The following is a 12,986-nucleotide window of genomic DNA, read 5'->3' as shown; positions in this document are numbered from 1 at the left end:
CCATCATCCCCACTGCCCTCACCTGCCTCACTCCCCCTGCCCCCGCTGTGCTGGCCCTTCAGGAACATCCCATGCTTGAAGCTCTGTGTGCTCATTCACCCCTGTTCATCCCTGCCCACCCAGAGCTGACAGGTTCACAGGGACCCAGGGGCCCGTGGCAGCAGGGAAGGACCGAAGTGAGCAATAGGATTAAAGGTATTTTTCTGTCTCCTCCCCAACTCCAATCCAATTTAGAGATGAGGGGATACCTACTTCAAATTCAACAGGTAAGGAAAAGTGCCATTTTATAATAGGAGGAGGTAGGCACCTCACACCAAAAACACACACACTACAACACATCTTTGGGAGCACATTCAACCCTGTAGATACTGTCCAATTATTTCAGCAAAAAAAAAGAAAAACACTAAAAAAATGTACCTATAAAATTGTAAGGTGCCTGATATTGCCTTATTTTCTATGTAATTAACCAATTAAGCTAGGTAAAGTTACTTCAAAAGATTTTTTTCATACTACCTGAAGAGTAATATACAAGATTAAACTGGCTTTCTTTCTTAGACTTCGCCAAAATGCTCTTTAAAATGTCTGAAATACACCATTTGGAAGAGAAAAATTATGCCATCATCTGGTAATTTGAATGCTCCAAGATAAAACCCACAGAGGTTGTTGGGATAAAACAGAGAGTACCAATTTCAACTAGTGGACTGTATTTTTTTCTCATAACTGCCTTCCCCCATAATTTGAGGAAAAAAATCAAAAGAAGTGTTTTCCCCTCATAATGTCTTTTTTATTGTATTCCTCTTTAAGACAAACCCTCGGGCTGTCAGGAGAGGCTTCTCTAAGCAAAATGTCTTTTCCCCCTAGAGCAGACAAAAGATTAAAGGAACAGTTGGCCATGAGCCAGTTACCAAGATGATAAGAGAAAATCTGGTCCGTCATGGCTTTTAACCCTCTCAGTCCTTATCTGTGTCTCTCTCATTTTCTGTGGGCCAGACAGGTGCTCCTGGCCCCCTCAAAGCCACACCAAGCTTAGGCATGAGGAGACAGAAGCAGTGAACCACAAAGAACAGATCATAGCCTAAAAGTCAAAAAGAAGAGAGGCTCTTGTCATAAATTCTTTCCAGTTACTTACAATCTCTTCCTCTACGGCAAAGGCCCAGCTTGCTTACAGCAGTCTTCTGCTAAAAGCAGCAAGACTGGCTGAAGGAAGAACTAGGAGGGCTAAAATCCATAGCTAAAGTTCACTGCTCTTTGGTAAGTAGAATAAGAATCCTCAAGGTAAATGAAGGTCACCAATGGGTGTCAGATGTTCCCATCACTGCCTCTCAAAGCTTGCATATCTCAAAGTATACACACCAAGGGGAAAACACAGTAACTTGTACACTCACAAGAGGTTTGCTATGGCCAAGGATTCGTTACTGGATCTCTCTTGTTCTAAAATACAGGCAAAAACAAGATTGGTTTTAGTTTGGTGCTTCAAAGTTGAGTGGATTCCCCCCTCCATACATCTGTGCTACAACTTTAATGTTAAAAATTTGGTATTTTTGTCTGTTTCAGTGGTGTATTCCTTTCTGTAGTAATTCTTCTAAATGTAAGCTATTACTGTATATAAAATATGTGTTCTTGGAGATAAGGTGCTAGATATTAGATTTATGTGTCCGTAGATAGTGTCACCCTCAAAATTGGGTAGTACGTACATGTAAAGTTAGTTAATAAAATGCATGCAGAATTCTATTTGTGACCCACACCGTGGTCAGTTTCTGAAGTAGAACATAGTATATTTGTGTGTAAAGTTTTCTTTTTAAAGTGTATCCTGCAGGATGTATAAGAGGCTCCAAGGTGGGGTGGCAGGAAGTGGTGCCTTTCATTCCTTAAATCCCTGGTATAATATACGACAGGTGAGAACTTATTCTGGTACAGTTGGTCATTACTGTGACTTAATCGTCTTGGCCAAAGTCCTCGCTGGCAGTTCTCCACAACATGCTTGGCACTGGTACGCCCGTTTTCCATTCATTGTATAGAATGCAGAATCAAAAAAGACAATCCTTTCATCCTTAAAGAGTAAAGGCCCCAGGACAGGCTATTGGAGTCCTGTTAGCAGGATGGAAAGAATGATGTAGTCTCAAGATCCAACCAGTGCCTGACTGTGAACTGGCAGGGTTTGCATCGAGCAGATCTATATTGCCACCATCCCTGCCCTCCCAGAGCAGCACCAAAAACCAGAAAAAGGCTGCTCTGTTTAGTTTTTTTTTTTTTTTTCTTTGATCGGTTGCCTGAGAGATAAGAGAGCATAGATGGGTAAATACATAAAGAAGTAGTGGGACTCCTCCGGGGGTCACAGCTAAGATGTTTGAGAATTACAATCGTATAGCAATGGCATTTGCATCAGACAAGAAAAGAGAACTATGAGATGAGTTTATTATATTTTAAGAATAAAAATATTAAAGCTGAAAGCTATATATATTGAATAATTTCTAAAACTGCCTTTAATACCAAATTTTATGTGCTGTTTTTGAGACTGAAAGCAGGAGGAAAATGCATTCAGTCAATAAACAGTTTTCTTTAGTATTTTAAATTTTGAATTCGAATTTTTCCTTTTCCTTATCAAAAAGTATTTGTAATTTAAAAGTGCCTTTTCAAAGGATTGCCAAACGACAATCCTGGGGCCAAGTTCCCACTGGCACAACTTACCTTCAGGTGCACAAAAGGGGTGGACTTAATCCTCCTCCCCCCAGCAAGAAGAGAAACCCCTTCACACCCCAGTCAAATCCATACACCATTACTGTTACACGGGTCAGTAGTCTCGGAGGCTCTGCCCAAGGACAAGGTTTCATATATTGTTTGGCTTTAATTGGATCCTTTCCAAAATGGTTACAGTACATGATCTTGCTGGACAGGAATAACGGACTCCTGCGTGGGGAATACAGAGAGATTGATGTTTGTGGTTTAACTAAATATTATTAAGTAATGTTTGTGTTTCTTAAATAGGTGCTGTTAATCTGTCCTTGGTATATTCTTCTTAAATATGCTGAATAAAGTCTAATTTTAATGCGTGTATCTGGTTATTATGCCAAGCTCCATGGAAAACACATAAGAGAGGGAGACACATAACTAGTTCTCGATCCCTTCTCTTTTGCTGGAACAGAGGAAACGGGGGGAAACTAATTGTAGTACGCAGCAGAATGAAACAGACGGGCTCCAATGCTTCACATCGCACTATTCCAATATAAGGAATATGCAGTGGGAGGGGGGAGTCATCTTGAGGGGCTTGCTGGAAGAGGGGAATCTGCTGAGTCCTCTGTGAATAAAAAGGATTCCAAAGTGAGGGTGGTCAGGCTTGGAAAACAAACTTATGGTTACCAAAGGGGAAAGGTGGGAGGAGGGACAAATTAGGAGTTTGGGATTAATACACACTACTATGTATAAAATAGATAACTAATGGGAACCTACTGTAGCGCACAGGGGACTCTACTCAATATTCCGTAATAACCTATACGGGAAAAGAATCTGAAAAAGAATGGATACATGTATATGTATAACTGATTCACTTTGCTGTACTCCTGAAACTAACACATTGTTAATCAACTATGCTCTCATACAAAATAACATTTTTAAAAAAACAACAAAAGTGGGGATGGGTGGGCAGAGTGGAAAAATGGGGCCAGGCGGTTTGCGGGGCTCCCAAATGCCAGCCTTAGTCTCAAGGCCATGAGGTTTGGGGGGTTGGGCTGAATAGGCTTTGTTTTAGGAAGCAGTACTGCCCAGCACCTGGCTCACCCCCACCGGGCTCCTGGCCCTTCCGTCTTGCTACTCACGACCAGGACACCTCCCTCGGCACAATTCAGCCACACCAACACCGTTGTCACCCCCCCTCCCCCCCCACACACACATACACCCTGAGTCCCGACTCACCAGGGTTTACACAACAAGAGGCAGGAGCATGGCGCAGCCTCTAACACCAACCATGACATGTGAAAACACCGGGCACAGATGAGATAAGCAAATATGCCTAAAACTTAAGAGCCCACTAGTTCCTCTCAAGTCGATGTGCTTGACATACTAGTAGCCCTTCTTCCCATAATCTCATCAGCAGTGGTGCAAGGAGCTGCGCCCTCCTGCTTCCACGCTCGCTCGGAGGCTCAGGGAGCTATTCATCCCTGTTTCAATCAAAGGAAAGTGCTCTTCTCCATTTTTCACTCCAAAATCTAAATACTGACCTACGCGCTGTTATTTCGAGATGTTCAAAGATGGCTGCCATGAGACCCGCCCGTGGTCGCCTTTAACCTTGGTTTATGAACAACGTCCAGGCGATGACCTTCTCGTGCTGCAGAAATACATTTACCATCTAGAAAACTACTACCACCAGTGCAAGCAAGTGAGCTCGTGAGCTCCGATCACACTACCAGGCAGCAAACCTGGTGGGAGCAGAGTCCCCCGAAGCTGGAACACTGCTTAGTGCACAGTATTTAGAGAAGGGGCCAGGTTCCAAGGTATCCGTCGCCTCAGAGAAGTTCCTCCTCTCAGGCAGGGTTTAGCGCTCGGCCTTCGATTCCGAGACTGAATGCAAGAGGGTTGAGAGGGGGCTTCCCTGGTGGCACAGTGGTTGAGAATCCGCCTGCCGATGCAGGGGACACGGGTTCGAGCCCTGGTCCGGGAAGATCCCACATGCCGCGGAGCAACTAGGCCCGTGAGCCACAACTACTGAGCCTGCGCGTCTGGAGTCTGTGCTCCGCAACGGGAGAGGCCGCGACAGTGAGAGGCCCACGCACCGCGATGAAGAGTGGCCCCCGCTCGCCACAACTAGAGAAAGCCCTCGCACAGAAACGAAGACCCAGCACAGCAAAAATAAATAAATAAATGAATAAACTCCTACCCCCAGCATCTTCTTTTAAAGAACCAAGGGCTGATCCCTAGAGCAGATCAACATTTAAAAAAAAAAAAAAGAGGGTTGAGAGGACCTGAAAATGCCACTGTCAAGAGACACCTTTGACTTTCTGGAGCCACTCCCTTCACCCCCCACCCCTTCCAGTCTGCTCCAGGCCCCATCACAACCCTGCTCCTTCCAATGCAGAGGAAGGCCTACTACTGGTTACTGAACTAGTTTCTTCTTCCCTGAGGCAACTAGTCAGCTCTTACTCCGTCTCCCACTCTCTCAGAATGCAGCCCCCTGACCCTGTCCCTCCTCATTCCAGACTCCCCTTCAAGGGCAACACCACCTCTTTGCTCCCTGCACCCACCAACACGTATTCCTCAGCTTGAGGGCGGCTTTGAGAACGTTCATGAATTGAAGGGTATGTGTAGATAGTTTTCAAACATTTACCTCAATAAGACCAATTATTATCAATAAAATTTATCACAGAACAATGTATGATTTTCATGACTGCTCCCCCCAAACTGCAAGCTCAAAGAATGCTTGCAATACAAATTCCCATAATTTGGGAAGTTGTAACGCCGGACTATTGTTGAGTAGAAGCAAAGAAATCCAAGAAAATTGACTCCAAAGATTTTGTATCTACACACAACTAAGTCACACTTGCACATTCTCAGCCTCCAAAGGCAGCAAACAGAAAAAGACAACCAACAACCAGAAATGTGCCGATTTAATTGAGGAATAAGACAGCAGTATCTGGTATTCCATAAATTCTATATGCCAAACCAATGCATATTTTTTAAGTGATCACCCAGATACAAAGGTGTAATATAGTTTGTACAATCAACTTAAATTGGAAATTTTCACATTTTACCTAAGAGTTAGTTGACAGTAGTTCTGATGCTCTAAGCAGATGAAGAAGAAAAAAAGGAAAAAACTTTTCATCCAAAAATCCAGTCTACTCAACTTTAATTTTTTAAGGAAATGTGCTTCCTTTGTTCTAATTGCTTTAAATCAAACCCTTTTATGGTATTGTTTCAGGAAAATATTACTTAGAATGAACCTACCTTCCAACCTGTTTTTTTTTGTCCATACAATCGTATTTTGTGTCATACAAACTGAGGCCGGACAATGAGGTTTTTAAATTGATAGATATTAAAAACATGCAATTGGAAGCATACATATATATCTCTATAGATGTTCATATAGCTACAGATATATATTCAAAAGCAAGGGTGATGTGCCTGGAAGCCTCTGGGGACATTCTTTAATCCACTTTCACCACACTGTAGATTTTAGTAATAAAACAGAAGCAGGAAAAAAATCCAAGTGTCCCTGAAACAAAATGAAAAATATCTTTGTTAACCAGACATTATAGAACATCAAATTAGCTTTCTCAAAAACGCAAAGCGGGGCTTCCCTGGTGGCGCAGTGGTTGAGAGTCCGTCTGCCGATGCAGGGGACACGGGTTCGTGCCCCGGTCCGGCAAGATCCCACGTGCCGCGGAGCAGCTGGGCCTGTGAGCCATGGCCGCTGAGCTTGCGCGTCCGGAGCCTGTGCTCCGCAACGGGAGAGGCCACAACAGTGAGAGGCCCGCATACCGCAAAAAAAAAAAACCGCAAAGCATGTCCATTTTGAGGTGGGGCACTCATTCTCTAAATCTCAAGACTCGGACTTTATCAAATAAAAATCACCAGGCTCTCTTGCTGAGCAAAGAGGTTGAGTAGCGGGGCTGGAGGCAGTCACCTGGAAAAGGGTGAGAAGCCATTTGACTGAACACTGCAGGTCTCTAACCAAAGCAAAGTAATAAAAATGAGTAACTTAAGTTCTCTATTTCAAAAAGGATCAAAAGAGTGCAAGGCTACTTTCTTGTTTTTTTTTCTTTTTTTAAAAAATAAATTTATTTACTAATTTTGGCTGCATTGGGTCTTTGCTGCGCACAGGCTTCCTCTAGTTGCAGCGAGCGGGGGCTACTCTTCGTTGCGGTGCGCGGGCTTCTCATTGCGGTGGCTTCTCTTGTTGTGGAGCACGGGCTCTAGGCGCGCAGGATTCAGCACTTGTGGTTCACTGGCTTCAGCAGTTGTGGCTCGCAAGCTCTAGAGCGCAGGCTCAGTAGTTGTGGCGCACGGGCTTAGTTGGTCCGCGGCATGTGTGATCTTCCCGGACCACGGATTGAACCCGTGTCTCCAGCATTGGCAGGCGGATTCTTAACCACTGCGCCACCAGGGAAGCCCCCAAGGCTACTTTCTAACACAATAAACTTTGTATAACTTGCTTCAATTTTAGAAAATGTAAATAACCATTATCTACGTAGCAAAAGCAGGAATAATCTATTTACTTACATACTCAGAGAATATATTAGTTTTCTAAATCAAAGTTTTGCATAATTAAGCTTGAGAAACAGCCCATCTCTGGGGACTTATCCTAAAGAAATGATCCCATAGAAGAAAAAAAATTACACGCAAAAGGTGTTCATAACACTGATTTATAACATTGAAAAGTTAAAATGCCCCCAAACAGATGACTACCTAAACGATGAACCAAGATGAAATAAGATAGGCATCAAAAATGACAAATATAAAGACATATAAAGCAGCATGGGGCAATATTTATAATATGGTGTCAGGTGAAAAAAGCCAGACCTCAAAGAGCTCCCAGGCATCACACCTATGAGAACACCGCATAAGCCTAAACCTGTCGACTACAGCAGAGCATGAACAAAAGAAGATACCTTTATATCTTAGGGTGACATGATTATGGACAAATTCTTCTTTAACATAGAATTCCATTGATGTTCCTACTATAAAAATAAATCTTCAGATGACATTAAAGTCTAATGACTTAATTGAAGAAAACTCTAATAAGATTTCCAAATCCCATAGTCTAAATGGGGCACCCTAAGACAATTCAGTCATCTAAGAAAACATCTTAATAACAAGATCGCAGAAAGCTTTAGGCAGGGTTTGTTACCTTTTCCTATGCCGATTGCTAAATTTATCAATAGAATGACTTTCCATCCTATATACCATCATGCCACTTCCCTCCCATCCTACAAAGCTCCTTGTCAGGAGTCAGTATGGTACAGTGATAAGACCATGGGCTCTGGAGGGACACAAATCTCCTCTGTTGGTTACTTGTTGATCTTGGGCAAGTGACAGTCTTGCCAGGCCTCAGTTTTGTCAGCTGAAAAATGGGGACAATAATACCTATTCCTACTTTTGGCTTCCTTTTTTGAATCCAACAACTTCAAAGGCTCAGGTGCATAGCTAACATATGTCTCTGAATCTAAAACACTCCTGATTTCAATTTGCTGCATATTAGTCCCATAAATCATTCAAATGTCTATGAATTCTCAACTTTTTGATGCTCTATTTAAAGTACCAAACTGTCTCCTACCCGAAAAACAAAACTCCATCAACCCTCACATTGTTCTGATAGTCGGCTGAGCTAAAGAATCTGGAGTTAGGCAGACACTTAGCTGTATGATGTAGAGCAAGATACCTATCTCCTCTGTGCCGCATAAGTGAAAAGGAATCATATCCCTGCCCAGCTAACAGGCTTGACCTGACAAAAAAAGGGTAAAACACATTAGAGGCACCCAAGAAATGATAGCTGTCACTGATGTTCTGATCTGGGGCTTGAAAAATATGTTCACATGGGATTTATTTGACTAGTGTGGAAGTCCTTAACATCACCTGTAGCTTGGAATCACCGGGGGAGATTTAACAAATACTATTGCCTGGGTCAACCCCCCCAGCTATGCTGATTTAATTGATCTGGGATGCAGCCTGAGTGTCAAGAGTTTTTAAATCTCCCCAGGTCCTAACATGCAACCATGGTTCAGAACCTCTGGGCTAGGCTGTCTTCCTCCCTTAAGTATGAAGAGAGGTGTGGAAATTTCTCTCCTAAGGGCCACTGTACCACACAAGTTAAAAGCAACGTAAAGGATCTGGAGAAATTAAAATATTTTTTTCTACAGCTCAATTGCTTGTACTACAACTTGAGGGTAGAAAAAGGGAGATGGGACAAAATGGGAGAAAATTATCACTTTGGTGTCTTTGCCTACTTTTCCCTCAGGACAGAGAAAGTACTAAACCAATACTAGAAGTGTCCTAGTTTCTTTCTAAACCTCATAGCCTTTTTTCATTAGGTGGGGTGATACATAACAAAAAGACAATCCAACCACAGGATCTTGAATGAGGCAGTCCAAGACAAGCAGAGAAACCCATTTTCCCCCTGTCCTTTCTCTAATTGCAATTCTATAATGAAAAAAATTCACAGTCTGATCTAGAACTGGCATCCAATACACATTTCCTCCAGGGCTTTCCCAAAGTAGTCATGTGCACTTGAAAAAGAAGAAACTAGCTAAATAAAACATTTTGAAAGTCTATCACATTCTATGCAATGTGATACAAACAAACCTTTAAAGAGCTTTCCACAGTCACTTTGGGGACTCAATTCCAATATACATTAATTTGAGAATTGGCAGCTGTGAATAAGACACATGCCGAAAAGATTTTCCTAAAGCTGGAATTAAAGCCATTGCACAGAGGAATAAAGAGAAAGTGTGTTTGGAGGAAAGGGTCTTGGGGACCTTGATTCTCCCCAGCCACATTTGATTCAGTATTCAGTAAGCACTTTCTCTGGGCCCGGCACTTGCCAGGTAATGTAAAGGATAGAAAAGGGGGCTCTGGTGGGGAACAATGTCAGTGGCCGCACAACATATCACTATTTATACAGAGGTCGCAGTCCGAGACTTGGAAAGGACCCCTAACCCCTTGTCTTTCTCGCTTCCACATCTTATCAGTCACCAAGACCTGCCAATTCGAACGTGGAATTTTTTTTGAAGTGAAAATATTTTATTTACATGCTTATTTAAATACTTCTTTTCCTCAACTAAATACTTACTGTGATAACAGAATACAATTGCTTTCCCCCTCTCAGTTGGTAACCTGTGAAATTTTTTGTTTTGGTGTTTGCATACATAGGAAAACATCTTTATAACAAGTTTTAGAACTAAAGAGGAGACTGAGATTCAGTAACACTGCCACACCCATTAAAAGTGCCAGCGAATGGATGAAAATATTACCAGAATTCATATCACATATTAAACCACATTTTTTCACGTGTACATTATTGTTAGGATTGGAAGAAAGTGGTGTTATTTACTGCAGAAACTCTTAATAGATACAATTTAATATAATGTATAAACATATGTTATATTCATTCTTGCATAATTGTATAATTTGTTATGAAAATAAAAATCAGAGATGGTAAACATAGTTTTCACTGATTCCTTGATTGTTTATGTTTACTTTCCGAGCTCGATGCTCTATCATTTATAAATTAATGTTTTCTGTGATCTTTTCTCTAAAAACTTTATTATCACTTCCAGAACATAATTGGCATTGATTTTTCTTTTATGGGAATCTTCTGAATCCATCCCCTCCATCCATCTGTCCATCTCCGTAGCCATTGGGTCTTAAGTCACACTCTCTTCATCTCTCATCTAGAAAACTGTCTCCTAGCTTGTCTTCACTTCCAGTATCCCTCTCAAATCCATTCTCTGTCAGAGCGATTGTGATATTTCCAAAACACAAGTTTGATTGCCAGGTCCCTACTTACAAACCTTTAATAGCTTCCCATAGCAAAAGTACTTAAAACCCCGGAGGGTATCAGAAATCTTTTAAGCTGCTAAAAATACAGATCAGCAAGGATTCTGATTCAGGGGCTTTGGGATAGGCCCTGGGCATCAGATTTATTGGTTTTAGGTAGTTTTAAATAATTTCCATAAGTGAATGTAAGGCACACCCAAGTCTGAAAATGACTACTACATATGATAAAAATTCCAACTCCTTAGTCTCAGCCCACAAGGCCCTCCAGGATCAGACCCTGGCCCGCCACTTGAGGCCTTCTTCCTGCCACTTGATGCCTTAAATTTTAAACTCCCCAACCCCAAATTACCTGAAGATCTCCGTGCTTTCACAAAACTCCAGGTTAACTCTATTAGGCTCCTTACCACGACGCGTGGAAATGATCTGTTTAGAGGTCTTCTCTCTCCAGATGATAGCCTTGAGGCTAGGGGTGAAGTCTTACTCAATTTTGTGCCCCCAGTGCATAGCATAGTGGTGGGTACATTGTAGTTGGACAACAAATGTCCGTTTAAATTAACTGCTTAGCAATGTAAGCTCCATGAGGATAGGGATTTTGATCACTGCTAAAGCCCCAGCCTCTAGGGCAGTGCATGACATACAGTAGGTGTTCACTATATTCTTCTTGAATGAATGAATGAATGATGAATAAATGGCAGGAACTTGGAGAGGGCATCATAGAGAATGTGCTATAAAGCTGGATTCAGAGGCATTTGAGGATGGGAGACAGCTATTCCAGATAGAGGGGAAAGTACCCATAAAGGCCTGAAACAACTAAAACCCCGGCAGTTTTAAGGAACAGTGAGAACCATGGCAGAGGGGTTGGAACATTAAGGGTGAGTGATCAGAAAATTAAGGGAATATTAAAAAGAGCATATAGGAGAAAAGACCACAAAAGTAGGTAGGGGCCAGATAATGAATGATAAGTTAAGAACTTTGGATTTGATACCACAGGCAACTGGGAGCCAGCAAAGATTCATAAACCAGAGAGTGAGATGAACAAATTTGTTCATGACCAAGACAGTGACAATGACGATGATGACAATAATAATGATAATAGCTGATATTTACTAAATATTTATTATATGCCTGGCTCCAAGTTAAGTGTTTCACCTGTGCGATCACTCAGAGATAGGTGCTATTATTTTCTATAAAGAAATGGAGGCTCAGAGAAGTAAAGCGACTTGCCTTGCAACACACAGCCAATAAGCAGTACAGCTGGGACTTAAAGTCAGTTCTGCCCTGACTGTTCTAGGGTGGAGATAATCAATACGGGCTGAGATGACCAAGAACTGCTTTGTACAGAAAAATACCTCAAAGAATAAGCAGCAGTTGGACAGGAAATGCTTGAGGATGGGAGTAAGAAATCAACTCAGGTATGAGATGCCAGAGAACATAAAATGCACAAGACAAGAATGCCAGAGAATGCAGCTTTTGCTTACCTCTGGGGAAAAGGAATACTTCCCTTCCTTTGAAATTTTTTAGTACGATGCTCAAAACTAGAAGAATACTGGCTACCACAGGGCCCAGGGTTAGAATAGGTCTGTAACTACTTGCACTGGGAAAAATGATAAGACCCTGAGGTTTTCAGTATCCTTGAGAATAGAGAACACTCTGTCCTGTTAACTCCTATAGCACCTGGCACTTTGGTCCACAAATATAAGCTGAAATCAAAATCAGCTGGAATTAAAGAAGTAATGGAATTATCCCAGAGATTACACTGGCCTTGACTCCCTCTATCCTAGAATAATGTGGAAAAATTGGAAGGATGTGCCTCTATTTTTTTTAAAGAAGGGCTGGAAGGGTTGAAGGGGCATGGAAAAGGCTTGGGATAGTCTCTTTTCATCATCTATTCCTGAGGGCAATACTTCATTGCTTTACACGCACCTGTCTTCATTCTCCCAATTACAGGAAGTCCACCTGATCAAACAGAGGCCCACAGAGCAGATTCCGCAGGCATCCTTTGGTGGCTGGTTTAGCCCCACCTCAAAGAAAGTACCTCTTTCTTAAGGAGGACATAGAGAGTTGTGTTTAAGAGAATGAACTTTAGAGTCAGACCAACCTGGGTTTGAATGAATCACAGCTCCCACACTTACTAGCTGAGTGACCTTGAACAAGTCACTTAATCTCTCTGAGCCTCAGTTTCCTCATACATGCAATGGGAATAACATGACCTACACCTCATAATAATCAGACAATTAGGTGAAAATTAAGTGAGATAAATGTATGTTTCCATATTCCCTATTAGCACATTGCCAAGCCCATAAAAGAAGGAGTTTAGTAAATATTTGTTGGTTGGTTAACAATTAGCACTAATATATCTTTATCCCTTGTTGATCTTTTGGCCTTTAGAATTGAAATTTTTAATAAAACAGAGACAACTTGATATAACAAAGCACAAAAGGCCCACTACAGCTAACATTTGTGTGTTAAGATAATTGGACTTTTCCTTCAATACAGTGTATTTC

The 12,986-nt window shown here is 41.8% G+C and overlaps 1 protein-coding gene across 1 annotated transcript in view; it reads right to left on the bottom strand.

Annotated features, from left to right (window-relative positions):
- Positions 1 to 5,963: 5,963 nt before the first annotated feature.
- Positions 5,964 to 12,986, bottom strand: part of LOC112414456 (transmembrane 9 superfamily member 2-like) — a gene marked incomplete at its 5' end in the record, with an annotated part of 70,588 nt that continues 63,565 nt past the window's right edge. Inside the window, 1 exon segment of the mRNA XM_024766959.1 lies at positions 5,964 to 6,202. Coding sequence (XP_024622727.1) covers positions 6,135 to 6,202 — 68 coding nt within the window.

The sequence above is a fragment of the Neophocaena asiaeorientalis genome, unplaced genomic scaffold (genome assembly GCF_003031525.2).
Source record: "Neophocaena asiaeorientalis asiaeorientalis breed wild unplaced genomic scaffold, Neophocaena_asiaeorientalis_V1.1 scaffold992, whole genome shotgun sequence".
Taxonomy (NCBI): domain Eukaryota; kingdom Metazoa; phylum Chordata; class Mammalia; order Artiodactyla; family Phocoenidae; genus Neophocaena; species Neophocaena asiaeorientalis.
Note: the sequence above shows the minus strand (reverse complement) of the source record. Positions and strands in the feature narration are given on the sequence as shown.